The sequence below is a fragment of the Ursus arctos genome, unplaced genomic scaffold, assembly GCF_023065955.2.
Source record: "Ursus arctos isolate Adak ecotype North America unplaced genomic scaffold, UrsArc2.0 scaffold_19, whole genome shotgun sequence".
Taxonomy (NCBI): Eukaryota; Metazoa; Chordata; class Mammalia; order Carnivora; family Ursidae; genus Ursus; species Ursus arctos.
In genome coordinates this window covers 51,839,307-51,857,326 of record NW_026622863.1, presented here as the reverse complement: position 1 = coordinate 51,857,326, position 18,020 = coordinate 51,839,307, and the positions used below count along the sequence as shown (strand labels likewise).

Sequence of the window (18,020 nt, the reverse complement as noted above, 5' to 3'; positions counted from 1 at the left end):
TGACAAATGTTTGCACTTGCGTAGCCATGACTGTATATTTGGTGTCAAATCCAAAAAAATCATTACCAGGACCAATGGCAAGGAGATCACCCACATGTTTTCTTCTAGGAGATTTATGGTTTCAGGTCATACATTCAAATCTTTCATCCATTTTGAGCTGATTTTCATTTATGGTATAAAGCTGGGGTCCAGATTCATCCTTTTTTTTTTTTTTTTAAGATTTTTTATTTATTTATTTGACAGAGAGAGACAGCCAGCGAGAGAGGGAACACAAGCAGGGGGAGTGGGAGAGGAAGAAGCAGGCTCCCAGCGGAGGAGCCCGATGCGGGACTCGATCCCAGAACGCCGGGATCACGCCCTGAGCCGAAGGCAGACGCCCAACGACTGCGCTACCCAGGCGCCCCAGATTCATTCTTTTGCATGTAACTGCCCAGTTTGGCCAACATAATTTATTGAAGAGACTATCCTTTCTGAATTGTACATTCTTGGCTCCTTTGTCTAACTAAATAGACAAACCCATATATGCACAAGTTTATTTCTGGGCTCTCTATTCTATTCCACTGATCTTTGTGTATTTCTAAGCCAGTGATGAAATTTAAAAGATTGTTTAATTCCAAACCTTCATATTTTTGGAGTATGATCTCATATTTATAAAATTATACACACCTTGTAAATATTTATCGGGTTAATTTCATGCAATATTCTGTGATGGGGCTGTATCCTTCCAATACCTCCCATTCACAGAACTTTCACAATCAGATAAAGGGTGTGTTTCATTAAACACAATGACCTGAATGTTTTCCAACTAGCTAAACAGGTGACCAACTGACTTTTGTACTCTATAATTCTAAGGTCATTTCTGACCTAGTCATACCTGCATAATTTTATGATGAAATATCAATATAAAGTTATACTTTTGCCTGATGACAGTTAATGGGTACTGCTAAGCAATGAAGTCACAGTAAATAAAGCAGTTTACTTACCAACACTGACCCTACTATGTCACACACAGGGAGAAACTTTATAAAGAAGTGAGCCCTCATTGACTTGCTCTATGTCTTTTTCAATTACTTCATTTTTTTTAAAGATTTTATTTATTTATTTGACATACAGAGAGATAGAGTACAAGCAGGGGAGCAGCAGGCAGAGAGAGCAGCAGGCTCCCCACTGAGCAGGGAGCCCGATGTGGGACTCGATCCCAGGACCCTGAGATCCCGAGCTGAGCCAAAGGCAGACGCTTAACCGACTGAGCCACCCAGGCGCCCCTCAATTACTTCATTTCTTTGCATGTCTGTTCTTCTAGTCCTTTTCTATTGTTCCTGTAACAAATTACTATAAACTTAGAGCCGTAAAAATTATTGCACAGCTTTTGTAGACAATACATAGTTGGATCTTGGTTTGGGACCCACTCTGAAAATCTTTTACTAGTTTTTTGCCATTCAAGGTGATTATTGAGGGGCGCCTGGGTGGCTCAGTTGGTTAAGCGTAGGCCTTTGGCTCAGGTCATGATCCTGGAGTCCCAGGATTGAGCCCCAATCTCTGCTTCTCCCTCTGACCCTCCCACATCTTGTGCTCTCTCACTCTCTCTAATAACTAAAATCTTTTTAAAAAAGTGATTACTGATATAGTCAGATTAATATATACCATATTTGTTACCAATTTCTATTTGTCACCTTTTTTGTTGTTCCACTTTGTCTTCCACTCTTTTCCTGCTTTTTGTGGTTTTAACTGAGCATTTTATATGATTCTGTTTCTTTGTTTCTTAGCATATCAATTATGCTTTTTTTTTTACTTTTTTAATTAGTTGTCCTAGAGTTTTCAATAAACACTGACAACTAATCCAAATATACTTTTCAAACACTATACCACTTCACGGATAATGTGAGTACCTTGTAATAACAAAATAATCTCAATTTCCCCCTCCGGTCCCTTGTACCATTGATGTCATACATCCCACGAATACAAAAGCATGATAAGAGCACACACACACTAAGATAATCATAAATAACAGAATATATTGTTGGTGTTACTACTGCAAAAAAATTGTTCTGTTACATTAAGAATTAAAAAAAGTAACACTCTTGGGGCACCTCTTTGGCTCAGTTAGGAGAGCATGCAACTTTTAAACTCAGGGTCATGAGTTCAAGCCTCATGTTCAGTGTGGAGCCTACTTAAAATTAAAAATAGTAATAACAATAGGGGCACCTGGCTGGCTCAGTTAGTTAAGCATCTGACTCTTGATGTCACCTCAGGTCATGATCTCAGGGTCCTGAAATCGAGCCCCGGATCAAGCTCAGAACTAAGCAGGGGAGTCTGCTTGAGAATCTCTCTCCCTCTGCCTCCCTCACCCCACTCTAATAAATCAAACTTTTAAAATAATAATAAAAGAAAAATACTTTTTATTTGACCTTTACTTATTCCTCCTGCAATGATCTTCCTTTATGTAGATCCAAATTTCTGACCTGTATCATTCTCCTTATCTCTAAACAAGTTCTTTTAACAATTCTTGCATGGAAGAGCTCATTGTCACCCCCTTTCCACAAATCCATATGATGAAATCCTAACCCCAAAATGTGATATTATTAAGAGATGGGGCTTTGGGAGGTGCTTAGGTCATGAGGTTGGACTCCTCATGAATGGGTTTACTGAAAGAGGTTCCACTGGCACGCCTGGGTGGCTCAGTCAGTTAAGCATCTGCCTTTGGCTCAGGTCATGGTCTCGGGGTCCTGGGATCCAGGTCCCACACTGGGCTCCCCGCTCAGCAGGGAGCTGCTTCTCCCTCTCCATCTGCCCCTCCCCCAGTTTGCAAGTGCGCACACCCTCTCAAAAAAAATTTAAGGAAAAAAAAAAAAGGTTCCACCAGGATCCCTGATTTCTTCAATCATGGAAGGACACAGAAAGAAAAGCAAACTATGAACCAGGAGAAGGATCTTGACCAGAGAACTCACCCAGGCTGGCACCTTGATCTTGGACTTCCAGGCTGCAGAACTGTCAGAAATGAATGTTTATCTTTATAATAAATTACCTGGCCTCTAGTATTTTGTTATATCACCCCAAATGGACTAAGATGGCAGGTTTATTGGCAACAAATTCCCTAGTTTTTCTTTTAGAAAGCCTATTTGCCCTGCACTGTTGAAGGATAATTTTGCAATGAACAGAATTCTAGCCTGATCAGTTTTTCTCTCAAAACTTCAAATATTTAACTCCTCTCCCTTTTTGCTTGCATGGTTTCTGAGAGGATGGATGTAAGTCTTAGTTCTTCTGGAGCTAAGGTATTTTTTCCCTCAGGCTTCTTTCAAAACTTTATGATTTCAAGGAAGTTGAAAATAATATGCCTACATTGGGGTATTTTTTGGCATTTATCCTGCTTAGCGTTCTCTAAGCTTTCTGGATCTATGGTTCATTTCGTGTTATTAATTTATCTCTTAACAATATATTTTGAAACATAATTGCTATGGAGATTGAGTCCCTAACTGGCTCAAAGACTGAATACCATTTGTACATGCCATCGTCTCCAGGCCACATGGTCTGTGATGTGTCCCTCAGGGGACATCTGGGGAAAGAGCAGCTGGAGCTCTAGGCAGGGCATTGCCTTAGGGACCCACAGTGGGAAATCTGCCTCCAGAGGAAGAAAGGAAACTCAGCCCATAGGGTCCCGCCTAAATCGCATCCCCAGGCGTGCTCCCTCCAGGTGTCTACTCCAGTCCCCATGAACCACCCCTGCCCTCCCACCTAGCATGGTGGTCTACCGGCATGTTCTACCCTGCTCCCCACATGGCTCAACCCCTTTCTTACTGTCCCAATTGAGATGTGACCACACTCACACTTGGGTCTGCAAAGGAAAAGACCTCACCAAGTTGCTGTACAGAATCCTACCCCCATTCCCTCCTTCTGGGCAAGGCCCTGGCCCCACCTGACAAGTTGGGCACCAAAAGACCAACAACATCCCTAAGAGATTTGGTTTTTCTCTGCAAGACACCACCCAGAACTCTGATCACATACTGTGGATAAATACTGGGTCACATCCATGCCTTAACTTAGAAGGGAATGAGAAGTTCCAGTTGTCCATAATTTCCATCAACAATGACAAACCAGAGAGCTCAGCATCCTTAAGTATGTTAGGATGGTGACTGATGTACATTATTGGGAACTGCCAGGTGGCAGAAGTTAAACTTCTGCTACAGAAACGGTCAGTGACTTCAATCTAGCAAGGACTCTGCACACATCAGAAAGCACAATGCCTCCTAAATTTTCCCCAAATAGCTGGAACTTATGGGAAGTCACTCCACCGTAGACATTCAGGTGAACAAAGTTCAATTCAGGAAGGTGGCTGCCTCACTAGGTTCTCCCCCATTGGAATTACACAAAGTAAGGAAACATCACCTTCTGTGTTATTTTAAAGCCTTTCTGCAATGTCAACTCTCCAATATGGAATGAATAGAGATGACTGGATAAAGGAATGGTGTCATTCACCTTATCCCAGTGTGAATTCTGATTTTTCTAAAACCGTATCTTTGGCCAAACGATCACCTATATTCTTCACATTTGTCTTCCCTCGGGCTGCCCTAAAAACATCATAAATTAGGTGGCTTGTAAAAACACAAATTTATTTTTCAGTCCTGGGGGCTGGATATCTGGCGTTACACTCCTTATAGGGTCTAGTTCTGTGTCTGGTGAGATCCTGATTTATAGATTATCTTCAAAAATGGTCCTTACATGATAGAGGAAGCAAACTCTCTCAGAACTCTTATGAGGACAATAATCCCATTCGTGAGGGCTCCACACTCATGACATATTCTAACTGCAATTCCCTCCCAAAGACATCACCTCAACTCCTAATCCTATCGCACTGAAGTATAGGAATTTAACCTATGAATTTTAGTAAACATAAAGATTCAGTTCATAATATCACTCCTAACGACGTATCAACTACGTACTTTTTGCTTTAAGGAGACTGGAGCTTTGGCTGAAAGGTTTTGCACATCCCAGCACTCCTAAGGCCTTTCTCCAGTGTAAACTCTTTGATGATAATTAAAAGTAGTATGACCAGTAAGAGATTTTCCACATTCATTGCACTCAAAAGCCTTTCTCCTGCATGAATTCTCTAGTAGTGAATGAATGCTGCCCTCTACTTAAAAGATTTCCCACATTTGGGGCACCTAGGTGGCTCAACTGGTTAAGTGTCCAACTCTTTGTTTCGGCTCAGGTCATGATCTCCTGGGTCATGGAATCAAGCTCGATTCTGGCTCCAGGCTCAACAGGAGTCAGCTTGAAGATTCTCTCCATTTGCCCAACCCTTCAGTGTTCTCTCCCTCTATAAAACAAATAAATGAATCTTTTAAAAAATAACACATTTCCCACAACCATTACACTTCTAAGGTCATTCACCTCAGCAAATCTTGAGGTTGCTTTTCTGGAAAAAGTACCTTCCACAGTCATGCACACAAAAGGCCTTTCTCCAATGTAAACTCTAGTGAGTAAAGATGCCAGTCCTGGCGATAAAAGACTTCCCACATTCACTGCACACATACGGTATTCCCCCACTCTGAGCTCTCTAATGATAATGGGGGACAGACATAGTGGTAAATGATTTGGCACAGTCACTACACTTACAAGGCCTTTCTCCAGGACGAACCCTATTAGTAATCAATACTGAGCTACGGTTAAGACATTTTGCACATCCACTGCAAACAGTTTTCTCTACTGTGCCATCTCTGAGGATGAATGAGGACGGAAGTATACAACAATGTCCTCAAAGGTCACACCACCCTGTCATGAAAGGGACAGATGAAACCATGAACATTCTCTCTCTGAGAACCCATAATCCAATCCACCACACATCTACCCATCTCCGTACCTCAGAATAGATGCCAGGTCCTGGTGCCACTAATGCTGCTCTCCTCTCACCTCCCATCAATCACTGTGCTCAGTCCACAGCAGTAACAGGCAGGGGGACACGGAGACACAATCGAAGCTCTGGGTTTGGCCTGCAAGGTCCCATGCCTCTGACACGATATTCCCAGGGAGTCTCCCAGACTGTGCCCTCAAGGCAGACAATTATAGGCCCTACTTTCCCAGGAAGCCTTCAATACCAGAGCTCTGAGGCCCTTAGCTCATGCTTCCTCTCCATGTGTACAGGATTCTGTAGACTGTACCGCTCTCACGACCTCAGACCCCAGGATGAACTCCCACACCTTCCTGCCCCACACCAAAGGCTTCTCCCTTGACTCACACTTGTACTTGTCACATGACACCCAAAGGATATTTGACAAACTCAAGCAGGTTCCAGAATCACCCCAGTATTCTCCTGGATCCCCACTGAGGGAAAGCCTCAAATGCTACTGAGAAGCCCTCCTTATTTGCCTCTAATCGTCGCTTCAGTAACAGACACTCACAACAACTGTCAACACAGAATACTCGTAGACCCTCTTCTACTTCCCTGCTGCCCATGCTGTCCCTACACAATCAGGAACCAACCATCCTCCACTGAACCTTGTGAAAAACCCAGCCCTAAAGATCTCCCTGCCAGGCACAGCAAACCACAAATAACATTTGACCCAGAGCTTTTCTAGCAGGAAGACTCTGAAACACTCCAGACACCATAAAAGCTGACCACAAAATTCCGGTGAAGCCCTAGAACACGGAATACAGAGCAGCCCCCAACCTGTCACCTTGTCTCAATCTTAGATGTCCTCAGCCATCTCTTCCAATCACCCCAAGGAACCCTGGACATCATCTGCCAGATCTTTCTCTCTCTTTCTCCCATGTCAACAATGCCCATCAACCACACCACGGGCTGTGCAAGAGAACCATTCTTGAGCACATCCTAGTAGGATACTTGACCTACTAGCAGCACTGCCACTACACTCTGCATTCCTTCCTAACTGTGATCCAAATCTCCGCCCTGGTCCACACAACAGCCATCACTTTTCAAACCCTCAATCTTGAAACTTTCCCTTAATTTCCCAAACGTTGCTGTCCAGCTCCCTAGTTCATTCCATGACTCACGCTTTTCTGACACATCTGAGACTGTAAACAATTCAGTCCATCACAAAGGTCTTGGGTTATAATGCAAATTCACACACAAGTTGGAGTATTCATATATATATGTATGTCGATATTATTTATTTGCGATTATCAGCTCAGAGACACAGCAAGTTTGGGATGCAATGCACTCTGCTCTTTCCTTCATGATGGGAAAGCACAATCCTGCTTTGAAATCACCCCTTAGAGGGGGGCCTGGGTGGCGCAGTCGTTAAGCCTCTGCCTTCGGCTCAGGGCATGATCCCGGTGTTCTGGGATCGAGCCCCACAACAGGCTGCTCTGCTGGGAGTCTGCTTCTTCCTCTCCCACTCCCCCTGCCTGTGTTCCCTCTCTCGCTGCCTGTCAAATAAATAAAATCTTTAAAAAAAAAAATGAAACCACCCCTTAGAGTGCACACAATGTCTAAGACTAAACGTAATTAAACAAAGACGGCATTTACTAATGCATAAATCAGAGCAACACGTGGCACTCAAGTCCTGTGTGGTGATTTGGAAGCTGCAGAGTCATCAAAGCATCACGAGACCAACAACATCCCCATTGGATTTGGCCTTCCTGTGCCAGTCACCACCCAGAACTCAGATCACTCACTGTGGATCAACACTGGGTCTCATCCATGCCATAACGTAGAACAGAACGAGGAGTTCCAGTTACCCACACTTTAGATGAGCAAATGAAAAAGCAGACAGGTCTGCATCATTAACCATGTTGGGGTGGTGACTTATGCACATTATTGGGAACTGCCAGATGGCAGAAGTGAAAGGACATCTGCCACAGACACTGACAGTGACTTCCATCTTGCAATGACTGCATTCACAGCGAAAGCACAGTGCAGGTTCTGAATTTTAACAAAAACAGCCGGAACGTAGGAGAAGTCACTCCACTGTGGATATTCAGGTGAACAAAGTTGGATTCTGGTAGGTGGCTGCCTCACAGTGCTATTTTAAATCCTTCATGCACTGTGTAGACTGTAATGATATCTAAACCATTATGACTGATAAAAAGATTTCCCACATTCATGGCATTCTAAGGCCTTTTTCCAGTGTGAAGTCTCTGGTGACGGTGGAGGGCAGAACTAGCAGTAAATGATTTTCCACATTCATTACACTCATAAGGCCGTTTACCTGAGTGAACCTTTTTGTGTACACTGAGGCTATCTTTTCGAGGAAAGGATTTGCCACATTCACTGCATTCATAAGGCCTCTCTCCACTGTGAACACTCTGGTGAGTACGATGTTGATTACTAGTGATAAAAGATTTCCCACATTGATTGCACTGATAAGGCTTCTGTCCAGTGTGAAGTCTCTGGTGATAACGGAGGGCAGAACTAGCAGTAAATGATTTCCCACATTCATGGCATTCATAAGGCCTTTCTCCAGTGTGAACTCTCTGGTGACGACGGAGGGCAGAACTAGCAATAAATGATTTCCCACATACGTTACACTCATAAGGCCGGTCACCTGAGTGAACCATTTTGTGTACACTGAGGCTACCTTTACGGGGAAAGGATTTGCCACATTCGCTGCATTCATAAGGCCTCTCTCCACTGTGAACTCTCTGGTGAGCACGATGTTGATTACTAGTGATAAAAGATTTCCCACATTCACTGCACTTATAGGGCTTTTGTCCAGTGTGAAGTCTCTGGTGATAACGGAGGGCAGAACTACTGGTAAAAGATTTCCCACATTCATGGCACTCATAAGGCCGTTCTCCAGTGTGAAGTCTCTGGTGAGAACGGAGGGTAGAACTAGCAGTGTAAGATTTCCCACATTCACAGCACTCATAAGGCCTTTGTCCAGTATGAAGTCTCCGATGAGAAGATAGGGCAGAACTGAAAGTAAAACATTTCCCACATTCACGGCACTCATAAGGCCGTTCCCCAGTATGAAGTCTCTGGTGTGAACGGAGGGCAGAACGAGCAGTGTAAGATTTCCCACATTCACAGCACTCATAAGGACGTTCTCCAGTGTGAACTCTCTGATGATGACGGAGGGCAGAACTGGCAGTAAAATTCTTCCCACATTCATTACACTCATAAGGCCGTTCACCTGAGTGAACCTTTATGTGTACACTGAGGCTAGTTTTTCGGATAAAGGATTTTCCGCATTCACTGCACTCATAAGGCCTTTCTCCAGTGTGAACTCTCTGGTGATAACGTAAGATAAAACTACCAGCAAAAGATTTCCCACATTCGCTGCACTCGTAAGGCCTTACTCCACTGTGAACTGTTTGATGATAACGTAGGGCAGAACTGCCAGCAAAAGATTTCCCACACTCATTGCATGTATAAGGCTTTTGTCCAGTGTGAACTCTCTGGTGAGAACGGAGGGCAGAATTACTGGTAAAAGATTTCCCACATTCACTACACTCATACCGTCTTTCTCCTGCATGAGATCTCTGATGATAACAGAGGGTAGACATAGAGGGAAAAGATTTTGCACAGGCACGACACTTGTAAGAGCTTTCCCCAGGTTCAACCCTACGGGTAATCATCTCTGAGCTACAGCTATCAGATTTTGCACATCCACTGCAAACATAACTCTTCCCTCCACTGTGCCATCTCTGGGGGTGAATGAGGACAGATTTCCGACCTAAAGATTTCCCACATCTGCTGCACGTGGGCTGCCTGGATCCACTGTGACTCTTTCCACGTTCATTCAGGGTTGATCTTTGCCTAAGGGATTTTCCGCATTGCCCAAACTCGTATCTTTCTCCAGTATGATATCTCTGGTGTATAGCAAATAAGGATTTGTACCTGAATATTTTCCCACATTCACTGCACACAAAGGACTGTCTTCCAAAGTGGACACCCTGGTCCTGAGTATCTGTGTGTTTGGGACCAAAGGCTTTCTTACATTCTCCCCGAGGATGATGACTTTTCCTGCTTTGTAAAGTTGTCCTGCACTGGGTGATCGTGTGTGGCTTCTCCCCAGTGTGAGTGGCCTCTGGCTGCAGATGCACGGAGCCAGAGAGGAAGTCCTTCTGAACTTCTCCACAGGTAAAGGGCTTTCCTGAACCATGGAATCCCCAGCTCTTCACCACAGAGGCCCCGTCCACACAGCTTCTGCAGGGTTTTGCTCCCAGGTGCTGTTCCTGCTTCGGCTGAGACTTTGCACTGAAATAAAATTGTTTCCCACATGCCCCACACCTCAACAGTTTCTGGCTGTTTCCTTTTCCCTGGTGCTCAGCCAAGTGGAAAATGTCTCTCAAGACTGGACCACACAGCTCACAGGGGTGGGTCTTCCGGGAAGACACAGCTGCCGTGGGCGTCCCGGCCTGTGACGCGCCTACAGTAGTGCTCTGTGCAAAGGGTGCCTCCTCACCCTCTGCTCCACAGCAGCAACCTGAAGGCAAAGAAACGCTGGTGAAATTCGTGTTGACTATCGCGAGGGGCTGAGCCCATCACACGCATGCACCCGATTCATCTAGGCAGGAGTGTACGGCGTGCTTTTCCACACAAAGGAGATGGAATTCAACTGAAGGAGTGGCCACTGTGCGTAACTGGGCCCAACTGGTCAAAGTATTACGGAGAGCAGCCTAGAAGGACAAAAACCTAGGGTATGACACAAGAAAGCAAGCCAGGGTCTGCAACTTGTTCTCAGCCCAAAGGTTTGTGTAGAAGCGTTTCTGCTACTGGTGTCTGGCTGAGTAAAAGGCTGCGGCACAATCCAGTATCACGAAACTGACTTCAGTCAAGGGGAGTTTAAGGACATGTGAATATCTCATTTCAAAATGTCTGGGGGTGAACACTGAGGTACACAGAAAGAGCAGTGACAGAAATAGGTGGGACGTGGGTGCCTGAGATGCAAGGATTATCCCTGTACTGGCATTCACGGAATTACCAAAGAGGTAGAATCCACTTGACACAAAAATGTCAACAGCAAGGAAGGAAAGACAGAAACGGGGTGTGGCCATCGGCAATGGCACCGAACTCTGACTGAACAAACAAAGGTGCCCGGTATGACCTAACACAGGTCGGATATCACACCGTTGCCGGCTGCCACTCATGACAGACAGGCTCCCTATGAGCGCACCTGGTCATGTCTGGAGCATGGCCATGCTTTGATACACAAAGCACTCCTCCCTGTAAGCCCTAGCTGAGCAACTTCGGGGTACCAGGAAGATAGAAAGACTGTACGAAAACAGGCCAAGTGGACCGCCAGCACTGTTACTCAGTGCTACTCAGGACACAACAGACACAGAAAAATGTCCCACGGGGCTGTTATCAGCAGCAAGGTAGAATCAGAGATACCACCCTAAGCCCCAAGGAAAATCAATGCAACAGCTGTCCATGAATGACATTAGCCTCGGAGGGCTCAACAGTCCAATTAAGACAGACTAGTATACAGAGGAGCATAAGAGAGGGCACAAGCACACAGAAAAGTCGGCTGGAGACTCCACTGGCAGAGCCGTGGGTGATGGGTGCGAAATAAGGGCTGGGGCTATCTCCGCCAGCCACAGGGTGGGTGCCACTGCAGTCCTTGCTCAGAAGAGCCTCCAGCTTCCTGCTCCACAGAGGGCACTGGACTATTTGCCACCAAGTCAACCAAAGCCTAAAGCCAAAGCAATCTTCAGAGAGAAGATCAAATCTTTAGGCAGCACATTTCTGATTTCAAACTAGATTACAAAGCTATACAATCCAAAACAGAACAACGGAATGGAATGAAAAGCCTGTAAGGACAGCCACACATACACAGTCGACTACTCTTTGACAATTATGCCAAGAACTACACTGGGGGAAAAAATAACCTCTTTCCTACTGCTGTGAACTCTCAGTACACAAATGAAAAAACAGTAAGAGTGGATCCCCATCTTACAGCACCCCTTGGAACGCACGTATCATTGACTGAAGACTGAAACCTATGACCTGAACCCTAAAACTCCCAGCAAAAACAGAGGGAAAAGCCTCTTCAACCTTTCTGCTGGCAATGATTTTTTGAACAGGACACCCAAAGTTTATATAACGAAAGCAAAAGCAAACAAGTAGGACTATACTAAATTTAAAAGTTGCAGCAGGGGGCGCCTGGGTGGCTCAGTTGGTTAAGCGACTGCCTTCAGCTTGGGTCATGATCCTGGAGTCCCAGGATGGAGTCCCACATCCGGCTCCCTGCTCAGCAGGGACTCTGCTTCTCCCTCTGACCCTCCCCCCATCCTGCTCTCTCTCTCTCAAATAAATGAATACAATCTTAAAAAAAAAAAAAAAAAGTTGCAGCAGAGCCAAAGAAACACAAAAGAGGGAAAAGGAGATGTTCAAGGGCCCAACACGAGCTCACAATCACTGATCATCAGAGAAATGAAAACCAACACAAGGTATCACCTTGTACTTATTACAATGGCTAGTAAAAAGACAAGACCAGTTGGTGAGGATGTGGAAAAGAGCGAATCCCTGAATACCTTTGCTGGGCATACACATTAGGAAGTCATGATGGGACACATTAGGAAGGGTACACAAAAAGTTAAAAACAGAACTGCAATATATTCCACCACTGCCACTTCTAGCTATGTGTGTATCCCCAGGCAACAAAATCAGTATCTCCACAAACTATCTGCACCTCCGTATCCACTGCAGTACTGTTCATAATACCCGATATACAGCAACATCTTTAGGTGTGGGTCAGGGTTTAAAGACACAAAGAACATTTTGGGGCCCTGGCATGCACAGTAAGTAGAGCATGAGACACTTGATCACGGAGTTGTGCGTTTTAGCCCCACATGGGGTGTAGAGATCGCTAAAAAACAAAACAAAAAACAAAAACAAAACCAAAAAAAACAAACAACTTAAAAATCTTAAGCAAAATAGTAATGTGACAAAGAACATTTGGGAAACATGGGACGCCTAGACGGCTCAGTGGGTTAAGTGTGTGTGTTCCGCTCAGGTCATGAGCCCAGGGACCTGGGATCTAGTCCCACATTGGGCTCCTAGCTCAGCGGGGAGCCTGCTTCTCCCTCTCCCTGTCACTCCCCCTGCTTCTGCGTGTGCGCGCGCGCTCTCTGTCTCTCTCTGACAAATAAATAAATCTTAAAAAAAACACACAAAAAAAAGAACGTTTAGTAAACACATATGTGCAGGAAAACTCAGACATATAAAAGGCAACACTGCCACTTGCCACAACATGGATGAACTTGGAAAACATTATGCTAATTACATGGATATCCTTTTTTTTTTTTTAACTTATTTATTTGTGAGAGAGAGACCGAGGGAGCGCGTGTGCACATGAGGGGGAGGGCAGATGGTGGTCAGGGATACACATTTTCATTTACAAGATGATACACTTCTGAGGAACTAACATACAGCATGTCTACACTTAATACTGCACTGCAGAGCTGAAATTTGCTAAGAGGGTAGATACTAAGCTTTCTCACCACCACCAATAAAAAAAGTAACTACGCCAAGTGATGGCTGTGTTGATTAACTTCATTTTGGTAATAACTTCATAATGTTTAAGTACATGAAATCATTATGCAATACTTTTAATAATACAATTTGATTTCTCAAACACTTGTCACAAACTTGAAGGAGAGGGGCAGGCAGAAGAGAGGTAAACATTACAAAAAGATCCATACAGCACATTCTTGTGAAGTAGCCCAAGGTCCACTAAAGTAGTGACAGGACCAATGCCTCCAATTTCAGGCAGAGGCAGGCACAAGGAAATATCATCTAAGGGAAGGGTCAACACCTACGCCATCCAAAAGCCATGGATCTAGATACACGGACCCAGCCAGGGAGAGGGCAAGCAAGGTGCAATCCATCAGCCTCACTGCATGACCACTGACCTCTAATCTTAGCCGATCAGGGCTCAGCACAAAGGATATGGGGCCTGCAGGGCAGAGGAAAGGGCAGACCAACAACCGAGAGCTAGCAAAAAAAGCAACTACCCAGAAAGCTGGGGAACCAAGCAGTGCCCACAGTCCACACGAGAGAAGGACAAACCTACCCTGGACAATGGAGAGGGGGAAGCGGGAGTACAGAGTCTAGTCCAGGTCAAAGGGGAGGCTGAGGCTCTTACCCAGTGAGGATATAAGCGTAAAGTTCTCCAGCATCACATGGTGGTACAGCCGTCTCTGAGCCTCATCAAGAAGCTTCCATTCCTTCCAGGAGAAGTACACGGCAACGTCCTCAAAGGTCACACCACCCTTTCATGAAAGGAACAGATGAAACCGTGAACATTCTGAGAACCCACAATCCAATCCCCCACACATCTACCCCAGTCTCCCCACCTCAAAATAAATACCAGGTCCTGGTGCCACAAATGCCGCTCTCCTTTCACCTTCCCATCACTCACTGTGCTCAGTCCACAGCAAACAGAGGCACGGGGACACGCAGACGCAATCGAGACTCTGGCTTTGGCCTGCAAGGTCCCATCCCTCTGACACGATATTCCCGGGGAGTCTCCCAGATTGTGCCCTCAAGGCAGACAATTATAGGCCCTGCTTTCCCAGGAAGCCTTCAATACCAGAGCCCTGAGGCCCTTAGCTCACGCTTTCTCTCCATGTGTACAGGATTCTGTAGACTGTACCGCTCTCACGTCTTCAGACCCCAGGATGAACTCCCACACCTTCCTGCGCCACCCAAGGATTCTCCCTTGTCTCACACTTGTACTTGTCACATGACACCCAAAGGATATTTGACAAACTCAAGCAGGTTCCAGAATCACCCCAGTATTCTCCTGGATCCCCACTGAGGGAAAGCCTCAAATGCTACTGAGAAGCCCTCCTTATTTGCCTCTAATCCTCGCTTCAGTAACAGACACTCACAACCACAGTCAACACAGAATACTCGTAGACCCTCTTCTACTTCCCTGCTGCCCATGCTGTCCCTACACAATCAGGAACCAACCATCCTCCACTGAAACTTGTGAAAACCCCAGTCCTCGAGTTCTCCCTGCCAGGCACAGCAAACCACAAATAACATTTGACCCAGAGCTTTTCTAGCAGGAAGACTCTGAAACACTCCAGACACCATAAAAGCTGACCACAAAATTCCGGTGAAGCCCTAGAACACGGAATACAGAGCAGCCCCCAACCTCACTGTCACCCTGTCTCAATCTTAGATGTCCTCAGCCATCTCTTCCAATCACCCCAAGGAACCCTGGACATCATCTGCCAGATCTTTCTCTCTCTTTCTCCCATGTCAACAATGCCCATCAACCACACCACGGGCTGTGCAAGAGAACCATTCTTGAGCACATCCTTGAGACCTACTAGCAGCACTGCCACTACACTCTGCATTCCTTCCTAACTGTGATCCAAATCTCCGCCCTGGTCCACACAACAGCCATCACTTTTCAAACTGTCCATCTTGAAACTTTCCCTTAATTTCCCAAACGTTGCTGTCCAGCTCCCTAGTTCATTCCATGACTCACGCTTTTCTGACACATCTGAGGCTGTAAACAATGTCAACACAATGTACGACATCCCCAAGGAAAATCAACCCACATTACCCTCAATCCAGGTAACGGGAGTTTCCATCCCTTCAGCTGCTAGGAACTGTGAAAATTAACAACTGGAACCTTCACTACTATGGACTTGGGAGGTTGCAGCATAGGGAGCTCTCAGGCACTGCCACAGTGACCAACTGCAGACCACAGAGGAAGAGACAGACTTGACCTTATGTGGGGATACTACTTCACTAGCACAGAGCCAAAATACACGATTTCCTGATCATCCCAAGCAACAGCTCAGCCAATGAGAAGCCACAACTCCCACCTTACTCCAGTGGACTCGTAGTTTATAACAACAGCCTTCCCAACTTTGCCCCTTTCCCCTTTAAAAAGACTACCCTTCTTTTGTTCTCCACATTGGCCTACTGTTTTGGCTCAGCTTGGTTACTCCGAATTGTAGTTCACTTTCCTTTCCATATAAACCCACTTCTGAGGGTAAAAGAGCAATTTTTAAGGTTCACAGACCAACAGCCCTGGGGTTTTCCCTCACTCCCCCCATTCTCCTCCCACCTGCAACACCTACAATTTGCCTTAGACCTTCTCAGAAGGTAGACCAGTAGTCAACCAGTTCTCCAGCATCCAAGGTGCACAAGGCAGCAGTCCGTGGACAATACCAGCGACCACTGCAACTCCCTCCTCCTGCGCTCCCTGCCTCCTCGCTCACCCCCGCCGCGGGTTCTCGTCTCTGCGGCCGGGGAAAGCCTATTGACACCTGGCTTAGACCACCTCTCGTTACCGCCATGAGACATGGACTGCTCAGGCAGCGAGGGGACAGGCCTCGCTGGCCGCGCCGCACCTTGCTGCTGACACAAGGCAGGGAGACGTGCTGTTCCCCGCTGGGGGCGCAGACCGCCTCCAGCCTCTGCCCCAGCCGGCCCCTCAGCCCGCAGCCCGCTCCCGCAGCCAGCACGCCGGCGCTCACACACGGGCCCCCGCCCGCCGGCGCCTCCCTGTCCCGGACACCGGGGCCTGGGCTGCAGGGACGCGAGCAGGCGCCCCGCTCCGGGCCTTTCGGGTCTGCGTGGGGGGACGGCGGGGAGGGCGGGGGACGAGCGTTTACCTGAGCCGGGTCCCTGGGCGCGGCCGCCGCCATCGGACTCGGTGGGCCGGCAGCGGGGCCGGAAGGGAACGGACACCCGGACTCAACGGTGTGCGGCGAGGACAGCGCCTCCCCTCGCGTCCTCACCGTCAGTCACCCCGGGCCGGAACCCGCGGTCAGGAACCTTAGCGGATAAAAGGACCTAACCTGAGGCTAAAAGACCGCCAGCGGGGGATGAGAGCGGAAGTCCCGCCCCCAGAGGATGCGCTCGGCTAGGAAGGCCGTGTCCCCTTCCCTCATTGGCTCTGCGCTGCACTGCGCCCTCAGAGGCCAGGCTCTTCCGGGGGGTGTGGCTCCCGGAGCTCTGGCGGTCTCAGAAAGGGGTCCTCCGCCCTGGGCTTCCGCGCTTAGGTCTCCCTACACGTCAGTAAAAGCTAAAAGACAGGCATCACCTCGGAGACCTCTTAGGAGAGGGCTTCACAAGTCCAGGAAAAGATGGAATCACACAGAGCGGGTCACCGTGCTGGACCAACGTGCCTGGACTTGGTGAAGCTTTTTATCATCACAATGTGACTTCTGTCATTCTTGAAAACTCTGAGGCATACTACTGCCAACCTTAAGTATAAATAGCCAGTTATTTTACTAGCAAACCGAGTTTCTTCAGGAACAGAGGAATCTCAACTCGGGATAAGTACACCGTGGCCAACCACAAGCAAGTCTGAAGAGAAAAAGGGAAAGTCAGCTTTTATTAGGTCTTAGAAGGAGTTTAGAGAGGGTGGCTTTCAAGAAAAGGTCATTCAAGAAAAGCGTCTGAGGTCCTGGCAGTGTTTCATTGCCTGCATGCCAAGGTTAGTGTGTCCTTGCTGGGACAGGAGAGATCATCCCTTCTTTCCTTAAAAGAAGATTACAATCCTACCAAGAAAGCATCCTCCCTTATCAAGATAAAAAGTATCGGGCGCCTGGGTGGCTCAGTGGTTAAGGGTCTGCCTTCAGCTCAGGGCCCAATCCCAGGATCCTGGGATGGAGCCCCGCATTGGGCTCCCTGCTCTGCTGGGAGCCTGCTTCTCCCTTTCCCACGCTCCCTGCTTGTGTTCCCTCTCTCGCTGGCTATCTCTCTGTCAAATAAATAAATAAAATCTTAAAAAAAAAAAAAGATAAAAAGTATCTTCCTTCCTCCTGCTGATTATACATGTCCTACCTGTGAGGGAGCTCCCCATTCAGGGCCAAGTGACTCCATTTTAAATGGGGCTTCCTTTACTAATTTTCACAGTACTTTGGAGGGAGAAGTAAAGGGGACATTTAGAGCAACCGGAAAAGTTAAACCGAAAGGAGAATGCAAATGTCATATTTATTCACTGTTCTACCCAACGTGCATTGAGTTCATACTGAGTTTTCAGGAACTTTGGATTGGTGTATGGGAGACATGCAAGCACAAAAGAAGCGCTCCTGCCTTCGTGTGGCTTTTAGTATGTTCAAGGAAGGACAGGAAACATGAATGC

General features: G+C 46.7%; 1 protein-coding gene across 2 annotated transcripts; it reads right to left on the bottom strand.

Annotated features, from left to right (window-relative positions):
* Positions 1-1,713: 1,713 nt before the first annotated feature.
* LOC113250159 (zinc finger protein 345-like) lies at positions 1,714-16,772 on the bottom strand. 2 transcript variants are annotated; one of them, XM_048223716.2, is made up of 3 exons: positions 16,543-16,772; positions 14,049-14,175; positions 1,714-10,385 (listed from the first exon to the last, which is right to left on the bottom strand). In XM_048223716.2, exons 1-3 carry the CDS (start codon positions 16,573-16,575, stop codon positions 8,068-8,070), a joined length of 2,478 nt encoding a protein of 825 aa, XP_048079673.2. In that variant the 5' UTR covers positions 16,576-16,772; the 3' UTR covers positions 1,714-8,067. The 2 variants fall into 2 exon arrangements, with proteins under 2 accessions (XP_048079673.2, XP_048079675.2); XM_048223718.2 differs by having other exon boundaries at positions 16,729-16,772.
* Between the last annotated feature and the right edge of the window lie 1,248 nt (positions 16,773-18,020).